This window comes from Triticum urartu, chromosome 7 (assembly GCF_003073215.2).
Source record: "Triticum urartu cultivar G1812 chromosome 7, Tu2.1, whole genome shotgun sequence".
Classification (NCBI taxonomy): Eukaryota; Viridiplantae; Streptophyta; class Magnoliopsida; order Poales; family Poaceae; genus Triticum; species Triticum urartu.
The window spans coordinates 80,567,174-80,585,729 of NC_053028.1; the positions used below are offsets into that span (position 1 = coordinate 80,567,174).

General features: G+C 44.7%; 2 protein-coding genes across 2 annotated transcripts; both read left to right on the forward strand.

Annotated features, from left to right (window-relative positions):
- Window positions 1–1,964: 1,964 nt before the first annotated feature.
- Window positions 1,965–6,823, forward strand: LOC125520512 (protein DETOXIFICATION 27-like). Its single transcript, XM_048685465.1, has 7 exons — window positions 1,965–2,470; window positions 4,548–5,089; window positions 5,374–5,517; window positions 5,647–5,885; window positions 5,989–6,107; window positions 6,198–6,284; window positions 6,438–6,823. Exons 1-7 carry the CDS (start codon window positions 2,189–2,191, stop codon window positions 6,483–6,485), a joined length of 1,461 nt encoding a protein of 486 aa, XP_048541422.1. The 5' UTR covers window positions 1,965–2,188; the 3' UTR covers window positions 6,486–6,823.
- Window positions 6,824–8,889: 2,066 nt separating this feature from the next.
- Window positions 8,890–17,443, forward strand: LOC125519840 (probable LRR receptor-like serine/threonine-protein kinase At1g56140). The gene is made up of 17 exons (XM_048684616.1): window positions 8,890–9,287; window positions 9,382–9,544; window positions 9,652–9,723; window positions 10,236–10,307; window positions 10,577–10,648; window positions 10,790–10,861; window positions 10,948–11,019; window positions 11,324–11,395; window positions 11,483–11,551; window positions 12,161–12,229; window positions 13,285–13,350; window positions 14,928–14,996; window positions 15,097–15,141; window positions 15,824–15,882; window positions 16,099–16,487; window positions 16,573–16,759; window positions 16,916–17,443. The coding sequence occupies exons 1-17, from the start codon at window positions 9,170–9,172 to the stop codon at window positions 17,104–17,106; spliced, it is 1,857 nt and encodes a 618-aa protein (XP_048540573.1). The 5' UTR covers window positions 8,890–9,169; the 3' UTR covers window positions 17,107–17,443.
- The last annotated feature ends 1,113 nt before the right edge of the window (window positions 17,444–18,556 follow it).

Here is an 18,556-nt window from a genome sequence, read left to right on the forward strand (position 1 = left end):
CTATAAGAGGACTTTTGTTTTGTCCTTAGGTATTTTCTAGAGTTTGTTTAGCGTTTGTGTCCTATTCAGAAAGCCGAGACGGTGGCGACTTTTTGAAGATGAAATAAGACTCTCCACGCCTAGCCCATGTCCCGGAGGTGAGTCTAGCATCGCCGGAGGACGTATGGAGGTGTGTCTTCTATGAATCCCGTGAGATTCGGTCGATATTTGTTTTCATTGGATCTGCTTAGATCTAATCTTCGTTCGTTCGCGTTTGAATCTTTTTGGTCTACACTTTTCTTCATTGATGACGGTTGTGTTTTCTAATGTGCTGGTCCTTTGGGGTTTTAGCACGACAACTTACTGATTGTTTACTATAACATGATTTGCCCGGCTCCAGTGAAGGAGAGGCGATGATGGCGACATGTCTTCGACTCGTTCCAGTGCTTTTAGTGTTGTTAGGTGGTCTACTGACATGGATGTAATTTTTGTTTTTTATGTTCTTTATACTACCATGATATGAATAGATAAAAAAAGTCGACTTTGCTAATGTCACTCTGTTTACATAGTACATACGTAGATGCTCATACATATGCATATATACTCGTCCCTATGAATGCACACACGTACATTCTACCCCTATGAATACCTCCGAAAGGCTGAGCCTACACATCATGTTGGGATTACGAAGTCACTACAGATGCCTTCGTAGTCAACGAAAACGTTTACTACCATAGTACAAACACCGTTGTAAAGCCTAAAATAAATCTAAAAATATGAGCACCAACGCCAAGTCTAGCACTTGAATTTTGATGGGTTGGTTCCACCATAAAGAATATAAAGAGCATCTACAACCGGATCTCAAACGTCTCATCTTACAGTTCGTCACTGTCCGAACACAAAAAAGAAGAAAAAGGCCACCCAACCGGACCCCCCTCCCCCCTCCCTCACTTTGTCCTCATGTGACCGGGTTGTCCGCGAATCTCATCACACCAAATATGAAGAGGATATGAAGATGTCCAGGCAGTCCTCCACGTAGGATGCGGCCCATCACAGGCCACCTTTTAATTTTATGTATTCTTTTTTTCTTCTTGTTTTCATCCTCATCAATCGCACGAATTTAATCGGACAATTCGGGAAGGATGTAGAGAACAATGATTGCACGCATGCATTAATGTTAATGAAGGCTCAAAATGAGCGTGTCTGATCACTGACCAACCGGACACGTTGGCATATACTCCCTCCGTTCCGAATTACTTGTTGCAGGTATGAATGTATCTAGATGTATTTTAGTATATATACATTTATTTCTACGACGAGTAATTTGGAACGGAGGGAGTACTTGGGATCGAAATTAGCCAATTCTGCTTGTCAATGCTCTAAGCATCTGAGATGGCCTCAGTTCCCATGGGCAATACTAAAAAACAGTCCGCTTTCACTTTTGATCAAATCACGCGTCAGTATGGACAAGAGGAGTGCTAGACGACTGGTGCTAGCAAACAATATGGCCCGGATCCAAAACCCACCTGGATGCGCCGTGGCCTTGCCCGACGCACCTGCGCACGCACGCACGCACCTGCTCCCCGTTGGATGGACGCGCAACAGCGACGTGGTGCTAGATCTCGTCCGACCCCGCCGGCGAAGCGATGCTCATCGGCGGCCTCGCGTTGGCCACACCGGTCGAGCTGACAGCCTTGTCAGCTGGCGCCTCTTTTCAGAAAGAAAAATGAAAAAGACAGCCTCGTCAGTTCATTGTAGATTGCTGGGTTTCTGAATGAGCTTCTCCACTCGATCTCCGGCCGGATGGGTGTGGTGGGCGTGGCGGGGCGCCGATGGTTGGTGCGTGTGGATGGCTCGGCTCAGGCGCTATGGACCGTGTGTTATGCTGACCGTCCGCATAAACGAGCTGATTAGGCACGGGCGGAGGCGGAGCCCTCCTGTCCTGTGTGTACACTGACCGTCCAAAAGTTTCGTCGGTATGCCCCCGGCTGGCTCCCGTACGTGCAGCTACCGCCCGGCAGGCAGATATGGGTAGCCAAGGCCATGCCAGCGGCAGCTCCACATAAATGAGCTGATTAAGCACGCGCGGGGCCTCCGCTATATACATACCCGATCGACCGCAAACACGCAAGCAAAAGACCACCAGAAAGAACCCGGAGGAGCTGAAGCTGCGCGGAGCGTCGTCGTCGTCGAGCGGAGCGCGCCGGCCATGAGAGGGGACGGGGAGGAGGAGGAGGAGGCGTCGGCGCCGCTGCTGCAGCAGCTGCCGGCCAAGGGGGACGGGCAGAGGCGGGGCGCGCGGGTGGCGCGGGAGTGGTGGGACGAGTCGAAGCGGCTGTGGCGGATCGTGGGGCCGGCCATCTTCCAGCGGGTGGCGCTGTACGGGATCAACGTCGTCTCGCAGGCCTTCATCGGCCACATCGGCGACCTCGAGCTCGCCGCCTTCTCCATCGCCTCCACCGTCATCGCCGGGTTCAACTTCGGATTCCTGGTGAGCAAAACCTTCATTCGTTCATGCTTGCTCCGCCTCCTTGCCCGATCCATGCCTTCAATTTGGAGGAGCTCGCACCCGTTGATTCCTCCGTCCCCTGCGTGCGCACGCCGGGAGACCGAGACAACGGAGTAGATCGATCTCAGAAGCATAGCCACAGGCTCGTTCCAGAAACGACAAGCCGAGAAAAGAACAGGGTGGATCGGCTGGCTAAGAAGTAACAACCCCACGGCATTTGATTCGATCGCCGCCTTGTTTACCTCCATCGCCGCCAGCTAATTTGAACCGCCCCGCTCTGTAGCTAAGCTGCGCGTAAACCAGTGCAGGCAGGGTCAACGTTAACGCCGAAATCGCGCGCGCGTATCCTATCAAGTATCAACACGCCCCAGCTGCTCGTGCTAATCTGGATAACTTGTCCACTCCTACTCCGTCTCCATTTCCCATACGCGCGGGCGCGCGTGCCACGTGGATGTTGGATTGGGCCGACGAACACGGGTGCAGCTGCAGCTGCATCGCCGCTGGGAGCAGCTTTCAGGTCTTCATTTCGTTTAGCGGGGCAGGAGCAGCAGCACTACTGTTTTTCGAGGGAGACAGTGCGGGCCTGCTCTTCCACGATTGGGATATCTAGCGTCGCACTTGGAGCTCCTCTCGTGCGGATCGTAGCGGCTGTCTGCACACACAGACGGCCAGGAGATGTCATCTGTACTAGAATTGGCACCGAGAGCCACTTTTGCCGAACAAAAGGAAAACACTGAAAACTACTGCTACTACCAGTCGACTGCACACCGCGGCGTAAAGTGGCGCAGTGTCAACTTTAACGCCGAAAACGCCACCGTAGTATCTCATCATTAGGTACGTCCAGCGCCTGCCGCTTTGAATAACGCCAGTATTAGCAGCCAGCTCCGTCGACGCAAGCATGCAGTAGCTTTCAGATCTTAATTCCGTGGGCTTGCTTCCTTATTTGATATTCGAAATAAATGAAACGATGAGTAAGATCTTACGTAGAAGAAGCACAATCGATCGCGCTCGTTCCGGAAAAGACAAGGGGACAGGATCGAGTAAAGAAACCAGGAACGTGACGGCGTTCGTTTGTTGGTTGCCAAATTGGTTTGGGACTATGAACCGGTCGACCAGGATCGATGGAACCGCCGCCGTATCTTATCATCATATCCAGCTCGTGGCGTCTTGCCGCCTTGAGTAATACTACTTTCTCCGTCTCAAATTACTTGTCACATAAATGGATTATTCGTATCTGTGACAAGTATTTTCGGACGTAGGAAGTACTATACACGTAACATGCCGACCACCATCCCCCTTTTTTCCCGCTTCATGGGCGAGGCGGGGATCATGTGGTTGGTGTCGCCACAGCTACAGCTTGCGTGCTACAAGTAACTTTCGGATTTTAATTTCGTAGCATTTAAGTGGGTATACCTCACGAGCAGCTTTTGTTTTCTGAGGGGAACACCTTACTATAATCTTATATGTTGATAGTCTTTCCTAGCCATGATGTAGTCAAGCTTTACTATGTTTGGCTTGAGACAAAACTTATATGCGGACTAAAATACAGAGGGAGTAGGAGAGACTGCACTAGTTTCTGCTCTCTCTGGAGTCTGGACTGGATCAGAAAACCAATAGCCAATAATATCCAGAGATGTGTCCCTCTTCTGCAAGCCATAGCAAGAGGAACCGTGTCCTGGTTAAGCACATGTCAAATTGATTGCTGGATCGGGTCGGCCGCTAGCTGCCGCACCGCACACTGTATCTTGTGCAGTTTTGTGTCCACGTACGCGCCTGGCGCTGTCGACGCCGTCGCCTACGGGCCACTGACACCGATCAGGCGTACTGCATTGTGGTGGCCAGTTCGTCATTGCTCACGGCATCACATGGCCATCGCACGATCAGCAGCACGAGTAGAACTATTTCGTCACAGTGAAAATGTTTGGTACTGTAGTAAAAAGAAAAGATCTTCAGGCTAGCTATGGTGAAAAACGGTGTACCAGTATTTGTGATCACTGATGTTCATCAATGGCCGTTTTCTGAACTTGCTCGTGTGTTCTGCTGGTGGTTCTTGTAACAGCTGGGCATGGCGAGCGCGCTGGAGACGCTGTGCGGGCAGGCGTTCGGGGCGAGGAAGCACCACATGCTGGGCATCTACCTGCAGCGCTCCTGGATCGTGCTCTTCCTCTTCGCGCTGGCGCTCACGCCCACCTACGTCTTCACCGAGCGCCTGCTGCTCCTCCTCGGCCAGACGCCGGAGCTGTCCCGCCTCGCCGGCGAGATGAGCGTGTGGCTCATCCCGCAGCACTTCGCCATGGCCATGCTGCTCCCGCTCACCCGCTTCCTGCAGAGCCAGCTCAAGAACTGGGTCACCGCCGCCACCGCCGGGGTCACCCTCGCGCTGCACGTCCTCGTCACCTACCTCCTCGTCACCCACTTCCAGCTCGGCTACGCCGGCGTGGTCGTCGCCGCCGACGTCGCCTGGTGGCTCGTCGTGCTGGGGCAGTTCTTCTACGTCGTCTGCGGCGGCTGCCCGCTCTCCTGGAGGGGCTTCTCCGTCGAGGCCTTCGCCGACTTCTGGGACTTCATCAAGCTCTCCACCGCATCCGGCGTCATGCTCTGGTAAGTCTTTTTGTCACACTTTTTAGAAGAGTGCACGTACCAATTACGTAGAGTATAACGAACAAGTGTATACTACTCCCTCTGTTCCTAAACATTTCTTTCTAGAGATTTCAAATGGAACACCACATATGGATGTATATAGATATATTTTAGAGTGTAAATTCACTCATTTTGCTATGTATATAGTCACTTGTTAAAATATTTAAAAAGACAAATATTTAGGAACCAAGGGAGTACATTCTAGCCACTGATTCTTTGGCATTTCTTTGCCAATCCGCATGCAGCATGGAGAACTGGTACTACAGGGTGCTTGTGTTGCTCACGGGGTACCTGCCCAACGCTGAGATCGCCGTGGACGCCCTCTCCATATGCTTGACGATCAACGGCTGGGAGATGATGATCCCGCTAGGGTTCCTGGCAGCCACTGGGTACGTACTTACGCACGCACGCACACCGAATTCAACAATGAGTACACGGCCGAGTGTTGCATCGTTCGGTCAGAGACTCAGAGTGGACTAACATGTGTGCCTGGCAAATTTTTGCGTAAAATTTTGCAGTGTTCGGGTGGCAAACGAGCTCGGCGCGGGCAGCGGCAAGGGCGCGCGCTTCTCCATCGTCGTCTCCATCACCACCTCCGTGGTGATCGGGCTCGTCTTCTGGTGCCTTATCCTCACCTACAACGACCAGATCGCGCTCCTCTTCTCGTCGGGGAAGGCCGTGCTCGACGCCGTGCACAACCTCTCCATGCTCCTCGCCTTCACCATCCTCCTCAACAGCGTGCAGCCCGTCCTCTCAGGTACATACATTTCCTTCTATAGCTCAAAATCCAGAAATGCCACTGAAGCTCTTTGTATCATTGCGCTTGTGTTGTATTGTAACTATGGGTGGTTGCATTGCAGGGGTGGCTATTGGTTCTGGATGGCAAGCACTGGTCGCCTATGTCAACATCGGATCCTACTACCTGGTCGGGGTGCCCATCGGGATCATACTGGGCTGGCCGCTCGGCTTCGGAGTTCGGGTAGGGAATGGATAATCACAAGGGCGGAGAAACAAAAATGAACAGAAGAAAATTTGCATCTTCTGATCATGCATGACTTAAATTTTGCAGGGAATTTGGTCTGGGTTGATTGGCGGGACTGCTGTTCAGACGCTGGTGTTAGTCTACCTCACCATGAGATGTGATTGGGACGATGAGGTAAGTCAGAGCTCCTCTTTTCTGCTCTATATATGTCTGGTTTATCTTGTCATGAAATTCAACAGTCTATTATCTTCTTTTCTGTTATCACTTTTTTCGGAACAATCATTTTGTTGTTGGGATTTTTTTAGCTCATTGCTTGTGTGATTGCAGGCTAAGACCACCAGTGCACGAATGAGAAAATGGGCCAGCACAAAATGAAAGCCACTCGACAATATTGTTGTCAACTTTCAGCTCCCTTTGACACAGGGGAAAAGGAGCTCAGCAGCACAAGGATCAGAAGCAAACGCTCAGAATATGGGACGGAGGAAGTAGTTAGTTCAGAAGAAAATGTGGGCGTTTATTTGACTAGGAAGCAAGCATGCGGCCTGTTTCTCAAGATATCCGCTGGTCAAGAAAATTCAGTGTGCTATCAGAGGGCTCAAAACTATGTATTTCTACGATATCTAAAAGCATAGCACAGAGAGAAAAAGGATGAATTGATGTGCTAGAAATTCAAATTCCACCGACCAAAGCAAAACATCGAGACATTGATTTGATGGATCTTGTTCTATTAGTATAGTCCTTGGATGATAATTGTACCTGTCATGACCTGTTTTCTGCAGGATTCACCCGATCAGATCATAACCGCTAGATTTTCGTAACCTTGCGCAAACAAATCACATCCAAGAAAAAATATGCATTTTTTTGAGAGAGAAAAAAGCAATTTTTATCTAACGCTTTTGCCATTCTCAGTCAGATGATATAATTAGCCAAATCCCCTGTCAACTTCTCCATCAGAATTGTGTAGATTTTTCCTTTCTGGTTGTCCTTTTTATGATTGATTTTACACACTACTGTTTTGTGGGTCCTTTTTTTTTCAAGAAACTTCAAATATACAAATCTTCAATCATGGCAGTACAACGAACACCAAGAATATTAAAAAATTACATCTAGATTCATAGACCACCTAGCGACGACTACAATCACTCATGCAAGCCAAAGACACACCGCCGTCATCGCCCCTCCCTCATTGGAGCTGGTCACAACTTGTTGTAGACAAAAGGGAAGTCGTCGTGCTAAGCCTCCATAGGACCAACGCACCAGAACAACAACCATCACCGATGAAGAGCAATTTAGATCAGAAGGATTCAACATGAAAACACTTGAACAAAGACCAGATCCAAGCAGATTCACCAAAGTCAATCACCGACCGAATCTCGCGAGATCCACCGGAGACACACCTCCACTCGACCTCCGACGATGCTAGACACACCACCGAAACGGGGGTTAATCAGGGAGAACCTTATTCCATCTTCAAGAAGCCGCCGCCATCTCGTCTTCTTGAGCAGGACATAAACCCTAACAAAACTTGAAGAAGGACCTAAAAATGGAGTGCTGATATATCCATTTGAGAAACAAGTTTGGGACAAGTTTTTACGGATGAAGGGAGTATTGATTATTTGCTTAGGAGTAGTATATGTGTGAGTCTTCTTATATAGTAATCAATGAGAGCAAAAGGCACACATATATGTAATGACTATGCCTAATAAAATCAGTACATTACATATTGTTCAAAATTTGAAAAGTTTTACCGTTCTTCTTTAACTTGGTCGGCCCAATATTTTCTTTGTAGCTCTGTCATTGTATATAATAACAACAAAAAATATACTTAATTATAGACCAACAGGGTAAACTCTCCCCCTCCGTACTTCACCAACGAGCCCGTGGATTCGCCTCCCCTTTGCCTGTCGCTTTGGCAGTCGGTGGCATGAAGGGGAAACTGGTGCCTTCATTCCGTTAGTAGTCTTCACAGATGCAGCGCTCGGGCGGATGTCGGTGCTTCTTCTTCGAGTTTGTCTACCGAGCTTCAATCATCCCCGAGTCTGTCTGCCTAGACGTAGTCAACGAAGCTTCGGCGTGGATTCTTGCCATCTCCTAGGGTCGGCAAGGTTAGTGTATTTCGTCATGTGGCAAGATTTGGTGTCAGGTGCTTCAAATCTATGTAAGGGTTCAACTGCGGTGCCTGCAACTCCATGCCGCTAGGACTTAGGGTCATGTGCATAGAGACTTTCCGGCTTCATCGACAAGGTCAAGCCCACTACGGTAAGGGAGTGGTGACAACATCGTGTCCGCGGTTCGTTCGGCAGTAGTGGTCGCTCAGTGGTCTCGAAATCTCAATGTAATTTTATCTATGTTTGAGATGCTTTATAATTCCGGTGAACTTTTAAAATAGATCTGATGGTTTAAGAAAATAAGTAGCATAGTATTGATTCCATCTTATTTTTATATGTTTTAACCTTTATTTCATTATGTCTTTTATGATAATGTGTTTTATTATATCGAACATATAATTTTTTGATCCTAAAAAAAAAATCTATTCTCTCCGTCTTGTGTCAAAAACGTTCTTATATTTTAAGACAGAGGGAGTGATTTTGTAAAATTACTGTGTTTTCACACTCTTCTATTTGGCACATGCAACAGTCTCTGCCAATCAAAGAGGGTCCATAGGCTGTTTCGGAGCAAAAGTTTGACTACCCGGTCAACGAGTAAAACGCTTGCCCTTTCACGCAAAAAAGAGAAGAAAAAAAGGAGTAAAATGCTTACCCAACAAAACGCGTTTTCCATTTCCATTTCCGCTCGTTTTACAGGCTGCTCAGACAAAGCTCAGACCAGCGCCGCCGCCGGCCGGCCGGAGTCCGACCCCCGATCGAGGTAGGCAGCCAGCCCCCTCCCGAGACCCGGCCGTCCGCGACCTCGTCTCCGCTGCCGCTCGTGCTCCCCAGACCCGCGCAACGGCGCGAGGTCAAACCCACGCCCCAAAACCCCAAGGGAGGGCCTCCTCCCTCCCCAATGCTCCCACCCCTCCTCCTCCGCCCCAAGTCAACCCCTGCCTCCCCACTCCCATGGCCCCGCTCCCCCTCCCCCTCCTCCTCCTCGCGCTCGCCGGCCTCGCCGTCGCCGCCGCCCAGCCCGGCCAGCCTTTCCCCCCGTCCCCGCAGCAGTCCACCGACGCCTCCGACGGTAAATCCGCTCTCCCGCTCTCGTTACCGGATTGGAAGGCGGTAAAATGCCCGCGGCCTCACAGATCTCTCTCCGTGCCCTCCTCCCCTCGCAGCGGCCGCCCTGCTCGCGGTGTTCCAGCGGTGGGGTCTCCGGTACGGCCCGACGGCGAGCCCGGGGGACCCGTGCGGGACGCGGGACTGGCCCGGGTCCTTCGCGCAGAACGCGTCCGTCGGCTGCCGCTGCGACGGCTCGCCCGTGTGCCGCATCACGCACCTGTTCGTGCTCCCTCTTCCTCGCTCGCTCGAAGCCTCTGGCCGTTTAGTTTTCAAGTTTTCAGGCGCCTCTTTGCGTGTGGACTGACGGGTGGCTCTGGATGATGCAGGACCGTCACCGGATTCCCGAATCTGACCGGGATCCCGCCGGAGCTCTTCAGCTTGACGGAGCTGGTCTCTCTGTGAGTTTGTGGCATTGATGGCTGTTACTGTGCAAACTGCTTACTCTAGGGAATGCTAGAATTAACCCGCTGTAGGAGCATGGATGCACAGCATTGGTTGGAATGTGCATCATATCAGTTACTACGTCTGACTAAGCACTCAGTAGTTTGCTCTTGCATCGTAAATTCATAATGGTTTACTGCAGAATATATAGTGGTTACTTTTTTTTTGCGGGTGAATATATAGTGGTTACTGAAAAGATTAGGTATACAACCAAGGCCTCCATGCCTAACATATACTCCGAAAATGATTAGGTAGTATGGAACCTGTCTAAATGTACACAAAATCTTCTACTTTCAGAACCAACTATTATTGTTTAAATTTGATGCAACCTGGTTTAGCAACAACATATTTTTTTTTTCTTTCTTGTATTATACCCTCTAGCATCAATACTGCAAAGAGGCTACACTTGTGTGGTGATAAGAATTATCAATATGATTGATAGCCACTTACTCATCATTTCCTCCTGTAGGGATTTGAGCAATAACAACTTAAGTGGTTCTATACCTCAAGAAGTTGCCAATCTCTCCAAACTACAAACATGGTGATGAAATCTTTTACCTCCCCTTACAAATGGGATTGTAAATTTGTTGTATAACTTCATTGTTAAGTTTTCCTGTATCTATCATCAATCTATACCTGCATTGCAAGTTCATGTTGCTGAACTAGTGCATGTTTGTTACATCTTACACAAATAATTAGTTATACTGCAGAAACAGTCTGTATTCAGACTGTCTCAGTTGCAACTCTATACATTGGCGAAGATATTTATTATGTTTATTATAGCTGACTGAATGATCTTCACTTAGCTAGGCACTTCAACAACAACAAACTCAGTGGGCTTTTACCTAATGAATCTTCACGTTTGGGGAGTCTTCAATCCCTGTAAGTATGCCTCATTTCCTTTACTTCCTTATATACTAAGTAGAAATCTAATTATTTGGATTAAGTCAATCTGGAGGGTAGTACATTATATAGAGTATGTTTGAAAAGAATGATTACATGACCTTGCAATTACTTATGCAGGTGGATGTTCGATAATTACATTGAAGGGCAACTTCCAGAATTTATTGCGAATTTTACCAATATCATAGATCTGTATGTATGAGTACTTGTTTATTTTCATTAGGTACAACTACTTCTTTCTTTGCAGTCTTCTTAAGCTAATGCACTTGTCTTGCCAGGAGAATATATGGAACGAAACTTCGAGGGCCTATTCCAAAAAACTTCTCTAAGTTGACCAATCTGAAAATTCTGTAAGTCACTCTGGTGGTTTAACTTATTAAATATCAAAGAATAATACAACCTCTGTTCCAAATTACTTGTCTTAGATTTGTCTAGATACTAGACAAATCTAAGACAAGTATTTGGGACGGAGGGAGTAGAATATAGTAGTGACCTCAATTTATTTTTATCATTATCATACTCTTAAGGGAGTAACACAAAAGGACTATATATACGAAAAATCAGTGACATACAATTTGTTAGAAGACACATGAATCTGTTTTTCATCTTAATAAATAGTTTATAGCCTTGCGTTTAACAGGGAATTTTTTGCAGGATGCTTGGTGATCTTGATGGTGGAAATTCTACTTTCGATTTCATAGCAGATGGGGCAAATATTTCAATATTGTACGTCTGCAACTGTCATACTGAACTATACTTTGGTTCCATGATCAGTATAATTATTATTTACTAATGTTTTTTTATGTTAAGCAGATCACTGAGAAAATGTGGAATTGGCCAGTTTCCTAGTAACCCCCCAAATCTACCCAATCTAACATACCTGTGGGTTTTCTGAAACTTCTGCTTGAAGGCATTGCTTTTGTTTAGCTATGCTTGATAGTAGTATAACTCTTTATGGTTCTGATAATATTTTAGACAGTTACCCTATAATATGCTGCTACTGTCTTAAATCTTACTATTTTTATAGTTCCAGACATTGTTTTCTAGCCTGATTTCGTATGATGCCATTGTCATAAATCTTAATATTATCTATCTCCAGCATCCATTGTCAATCATCAATAAGCTATTGGTTTAGTAAATGAAACACTGTGAACAGTATTTAGGCATACCTTCTAACTTGCAATGTAGTCTATGTTAGGCGGACAACTATTTCAGATGTTGAATTTTTCATTTTAACATTTTAAATGTGTTTGAACATTTGTTTTCATCTTGGGCAATGGAAGACCTGAGAATAGTAAAATGTTCAATTCCCTATGCAGCCACATCTATTTTATCTTGTTCTTAGCTTTGCTGTAATGCCTGGAGGAAGCTATGCATGAGATGGATCTTTTTTGTTCATAAGTAAAATCCTTCATATTAAATTTTATACATTTTGCTGGTATTTCATAGTTGTACCTAATTCTCAAGTTCGTGGCTGCCTTATATATGCAGAGATTTGAGGTCAAACAATTTATCAAGCTCAATAGAACCATTGCGTCGTTATGGGAGATTAAGCTACCTGTAAGTTCTAGTTACGGACTTACATTTTGCAACTTCAAAAGTAAATTGAATTAGGGGTAGATTAGTTGCCTAATAAAGTTTTTTAACCTTTATTTGCCTAATAAAGTTGGTCGTGTTTTCAAGGAAATTTTAGAAAACCTTGTGCACATAGAGCAAACTGCTTCAGGAAACAATAAAAAGGGCAGCCCGGTGCACGTAGCTCCCGCTTGCGCAGGGTCCGGGGAAGGGTCCGACCACTTTGGGTCTATAGTACGCAGCCTTTCCCTACATTTCTGCAAGAGGCTGTTTCCAGGACTCGAACCCGTGACCTCATGGTCACAAGGCAACAGCTTTACCGCTGCGCCAAGGCTCTCCCCTTCTTCAGGAAACAATACAAATTTAATTCTTTTCGTCTAAATGAAAAGACAGCCCTCCTGCCTGTTTCTAAGAAGAATGCAATTAATCAACAATTTTGAGTTCTTGCAACTTCCAAGGCATATAATTGTTGACCTTTAAACTGTAATATTGGCCTCATAGCTCTGCATCTACCGAAGATAGGTGCCAGATGTCTTTCATTGCACCTTTCCAATATCAATCTCCTCCACACTAGGTGCCTTGCTGGCTTGTGTTTCTGCCCTGGTTTTGCATGTCTCCTTGTCTAGTTTGGCATACATATATTACTATCTGATTCAAATGGAGAATATTAGTCATGCAAGGTCATAGCAATATGACTTCAGGTTATGGGAAGATACTATCAATTCTGTTAAGTGTTATGTCTATTGGTGATAATTACTTAATTAGTCAATATTGGCACAACCTGATTAAGTTAATTTGGGTGTATCATGGTCTATTTATCCTTTGGTTGATGAAATGAACCAAGCTTTAAGTATCTCATTTAACATTTTGATATGCACTAATAGCAAAGAAAATGAATTGGGGCTTGGGTGGGATGGGAGCACTTTATTGTAATCTTATTGCTATTGTACCTACTTTCTCCAAGTTTTTGTCAGTGCGTCAAATTTAGGACTTTATCACTTTTGTTGTTCCACTTATCTAATAAATTTTCATCCTTCTAGATATGTGGGTGAAAACAACTTTAGTGGACCTCTGCCTTCTGAAATGTTTCAATCATCCCGTGGTTTGTAAGTATGTTCACTTGTTCTGCATTTGTACTTGCTGATGGATACCTTTTGCTTATATCAAAGATTCCCCATGGACTGTGGCTTACCAAAACCTCTCAACTAAGCTTTAGTTTAGAGTGCCGTTTTAGTTTCTAAAAAGGCCTCTATTCTTTTTTTGAACTTTAAAATACATGCAGTTGAGTTCTATTGCTTTTTAAGACAACATACTTTGTCTAACGCTTCTTTAAAATCTTACATAAACTTCTTCCATATCATGTACTCCCTCCATCCCATAATATAAGTAAAAAACGCTCTTATATTATGGGACGGAGGGAGTATCATGTACATCCATTTTCCGTAGCATGGGGCAGCCATTGTACTCGAATGAATAGGACCTTTTTTTTAGCTGCAGACTTAATAATGGTGCATCACATCTGTTCATATTGACTGTCCTTGTATTGGAGTGTGGAAAATATTGACACCTCAGGTTATATTTAACATGGATTCTGACGTATCTTGAATTCTGATACCATGTTAATCCGTGAGAGAGATTGCGCAAATGGGATATTTGTATTGCATCAAGGCCCAAAGTTATAATATATGAAACAGAAGAGACAACCCTTGACTTAGACTACAAAACCACTTATACCCCTAACATGCACATGATATTACAGATCAAACTTGGAACGTAGCACAGCTAAACAATTTTTAGAAAACATCTGAGATCAGTGGCGGAGGCAGGGGGGTGCCAGCAGGGGCCCTGCCCCCCCCCCCCCCCCCCCCCCCCCCCCCCCCACCCCCCCCGGGGGGGGCGGGGGGGGGTGGCCACGGGGGCCCCCCCCCCCCCCCCCCCCCCCCTAACATCCTTAAATTCAAGCTAATATGCATGTCAGTAGCTGATTAATTCCTGCTAAAATAGTGTAATTTGAAGGGCCGGCCCTCCCCAACAAAGCTAATCAACGCTTGGCCCCCCCTTATTCAACTTTCCTGGCTCCGCCACTGTCTGAGATAGTGGCATATATTAAACATGGGATCTTTGAACTACTGGATCTGAAGTGGTCTATAGAAACTAGAAATGAGTGGCCGTGATTGAACAACAACAACAACAACAAAGCCTTTAGTCCCAAACAAGTTGGGGTAGGCTAGAGGTGAAACCCATAAGATCTCGCAACCAACTCATGGCTCTGGCACATGGATAGCAAGCTTCCACGGACCCCTGTCCATAGCTAGCTCTTTGGTGATACTCCAATCCTTCAGGTCTCTCTTAACGGACTCCTCCCATGTCAAAACCGGTCAAATGAGTGGCCGTGATTGAATCAAGGAGATTTGCAAGAGATTGGTAGGAATTGGATTTGTGGTAGCAAGCTAGCAACTTAGCACGACATAATAGTATATATAAAATTACACGGGCAATCTCAGAATTATTCAACTGCAATATGTTCGAAATCAAGACTGGGGCATTACAGTTCCATTATGTGCTTTCTTTTGGCTCGATGGTGTCATCTAATTCTTCAAGATCAGCCTACAATTCTTTTTCTACAATGGAGTCTGGTCTTGAACCTGTCTAACTCTTCTGAATATTGTTTTAAATTCTTCAGGGATGTTTCTTATAACCCTTTACTTAATGGAAACCTTCCTAACAACCCCCCTGATCGCAAGTGGTCAATGTATGTATTTCCTTACTTTTACTCATTATATTAGGCATTGGTGCTAATAGCTAAATTGGCAACATTACTTATTTCTTTGCAAACATATTCTCCTGCGTAGAAACTATATCGGGACTTCAATTGATGCAAGCAGAACAATCAACAGGTAATCAATATTTTAAATAATTTGATTAGTGGTCGTGCTTTGATACTGTTGATCAAACAAGTAACAACTCCATTGTTATTTCTTGCCAGCAGTTTTATTTTTGTTATTGTGAATCTTCTCTTGCTGCCTGTTATTAAAGATTGAGAAGGTGGGCACATATCATATTTGAATGGGAGAGCTTATGTAACACCATTGATTGAATACCATTTCATTTTCCACATTTAATGTATGCTTTTCAGCATTCATTTTTTGTCCACAGCAAGAATATTAAATAATGCAATCATTTCGCTCCTGTAAGGCTGCGGCTGCTCTTTTCTCTTGACGCACTTCAGAAATAATCAGATATGTTGGAGAATGGAAGGGCCGTGAAAGAGGAGACCAAAGTGCTACCGATTTTTCCTTCTTTGTAGATCAACAGGCCTACATATGCAGTAGAATTTTGTTACAAGTTTGGCCTATATTTGCATTTTAGAGAACATCCTGGGATAGAATGATTGGAAAATTTAGGAAATTTTCAACAAGGGTAATGTCGGAAAAGAAGTGGTAGCATTGATGGCGGCCTTTTAGTACTTCTGTATACAGTCCTGAGCTTGTCCTTGTAATTTGCAGTAAATTTTAAACTTTGTTATTTTAATAATGTCCTGCTTCATTTTCTCACCCTGCATTGAATTTTAATATGCAGTGAGAACCTTACTCTCCTCAATTGTCTCCACATGAAAGAATGCAACAAGTTCAACACTAGTAAGTTATAACAAATCTTCACTGTTTGATATTTGAAGACGCATTTCTTGCTATTAGCTTCCAGTACTCAATTTATCATGTATTAATAACATCAATTACTATATTCTATTGGTGTACATACTGTGATGTTCTATAGTTATTAAGATCAAAGACTTGTTAAATCTTTTAAAATCCGCACAAATGTTTACTCATCCCTCATCTGGTCATCATTTGCAGAACCAATAACTTCATTCGCTGTAAACTGTGGCGGCAAGCAAAGGATTTCTTCAGATCCATTGCCAATTACGTTTGACGATGACACCAGTATCCTTGGGGCAGCAGGCTTTCATGTTAATACTGACAGGCAATGGATAGTTAGCCATGTGGGTTCTGATCCTTTTACTAACTCTTCTGGACCTGGTACCATAAGTACAACTCAAGTTATTCTGGGGACAGACATGCCTGATCTCTATGAAACTGCAAGGACATCAACAAGTGCTTTGTCGTACTATGCGGTTGGTTTGTTGAATGGGAAATATACAGTTCAACTCTTCTTCGCAGAGATACTTATTGATAGCCAGTTAAATAATGGGACAGGAAGGCGCTTGTTTAACATTGATATTCAGGTTTGGTCTCTCTCTCTCTCAAAATTTTGACATTTAATGCCTCCAGTTCATATCAGCCAAACTGAAATTGTCTGATTTACTGCAGGATCAGAATATCAAGAGAGATTTTGACATTACTAAGGAAGCAGGGGGGTTCGGGAGACCCACAAACATAACTCGTGAAGTGACTGTGGATAACTCAGTACTTAAGATACATCTGTATTGGAGTGGACGAGGCACATGCTGTATTCCATATGAAGGAGCTTATGGGCCTCTGGTGTCAGCAATAAGAGGTAAGTATATCCACACTACATATACTGTATTCAGCTTATTTCACTCTCTGTTTATGTGACAATACGATCCAGAGGTTGCGTTTGATGAATGTAGCATCAGTAGGCAATCGGGACAGTACATTGGCTGACAAGGATAAAATGCTCATTTTTCTGCAGTTTTTCGTCCTGAAAAGCCGAACAACAGCCCCCCACCAGCACGGCCAGTGTCTGCGCCAAGTAATGATGACAAGCGAAGAGGAGTGGTTGCAGGCATTGCAGCCCTGTGTATAGCTGGGGCGGTGATCTCTTCGTCCGTCGTTTACCTCTGGTGGAAATGGGTTGCGCTGGTAAAGCATCCAAATGCATGAGGGGAGTTGAGATGTGCATAGCATGTGAATTAGCCTATGTACTGTATCATATCTTCCCGGAGCTTGGTTGGGGAACATGGACGCCTGTACAGGAAACTGCCGCGTAGCATGAAGAGGAGGGCAACATTGGTGTACAGTTCGGTTTACGGTCAGGATTTTAGGTCTGTAGCTTTGTTTTGTTTTCCACCCGTCGATTGTAACTTGTAAGGACCACTCTAGTCATCTCCATTCTTTATTTGTTCGTTCAAACTTATTTCCATGTAGTGCTGCCTTGTTGAATGAGTAATTAACACCTTGAGGTGTTCTTTGGAATGTGGAATTTCTTGTACCTGCTTGATTGACTTGTTTCATGTGAAACTCTTGCAGTCCAGAGTTCGGACCGTTGTAGGATTTCAATCCATTGAATTCTTCACCTCCGGAGGATATTTGTATGTGTTGAGTAACGTGATTGTATTAGGAAACATAGGTTAGATTAGGAAATATTCTGGCTTGCTTTGTACTTCAAATAGATAATGTACTCCTATATATATATATATGCCCACGAGGCTCAAACAATACATAAAACTATTTCACCAAACCTTTCTCTCCCTTCTAACAGTATGGAAGGAACGCCACATTTGAATTTCCTATGGATTGTTGTCCTACATAGACCCTTGAAACTTTTCTTTGTTTGACAAGAAGTAAATTGCTCAAAACCATCACATTTGTGGCTGGGCTAAATTGTCACTGTTTTTTTTGTGTGCCAAAAATCATAAAAGCCCACCATTTCTGCGGCAAGTGAGTAACAAATTACATTGATTTGGAGATCAGCCATGTCTACCCAGTTGGGCTCACTGCCAGTTCCAACGAACCACTTGCTTGTCGCAGAAGCGGTGAGTTATTATGATTTTTTGGCAAAAGCGGTGGCAATACTCTTATGTCATGCACTGAGTTTTAAAAGATATGCATGTTTTCTCCTTGTGGTGCAACCAGATAACTTCTATCATTGCTATTTCCATGTCATCACTTCCTATGGTATTTAGCATGCTATTGCATTTCAGTCCTTTGTTTTGCATGTTCCCGTGTTCTAATAAAATCTTCTAATGGTTGATATTTTGCATGTATTTTTCTTTATTTTGTAGCAAATAGTTTCATTGAGTAACTGGTGATTTCGTATTGTAATTGCCACAATGCAATATTTATACATGAATATTCATTTCTACTTTCAACTCCAAATTTAGGCCAAATTACCATGGGAGAACAAAAATGTCTTTTCTTTTACCCGAGTTCTCAGGTAAAATAAACATTGATGAAATGCACAGTTGTACCCCTATTTAAGAATTCATCTGATTAACCAGTTAACTTGCCGATAAATCCCTACTTGTAGGGTCATCGAGTAGCCGATAAACTGATAAATCGTCTGATCAATTAATTAAAATGGCCGATTAACTTGCCGATTAGTTTATTAATC

Excerpts from the sequence above, each read along its gene's own strand:
- LOC125520512 (XM_048685465.1), top strand. The coding sequence starts at position 2,189 with ATGAGAGGGGACGGGGAGGAGGAGGAGGAGGCGTCGGCGCCGCTGCTG. Across the intron at positions 2,471-4,547 it reads GGTTCAACTTCGGATTCCTG|CTGGGCATGGCGAGCGCGCT; the intron begins GTGAGCAAAACC and ends TTCTTGTAACAG. Across the intron at positions 5,090-5,373 it reads GCATCCGGCGTCATGCTCTG|CATGGAGAACTGGTACTACA; the intron begins GTAAGTCTTTTT and ends ATCCGCATGCAG.
- LOC125519840 (XM_048684616.1), top strand. The coding sequence starts at position 9,170 with ATGGCCCCGCTCCCCCTCCCCCTCCTCCTCCTCGCGCTCGCCGGCCTC. Across the intron at positions 15,142-15,823 it reads GCAAGCAGAACAATCAACAG|TGAGAACCTTACTCTCCTCA; the intron begins GTAATCAATATT and ends TTTAATATGCAG. Across the intron at positions 16,488-16,572 it reads TGTTTAACATTGATATTCAG|GATCAGAATATCAAGAGAGA; the intron begins GTTTGGTCTCTC and ends GATTTACTGCAG.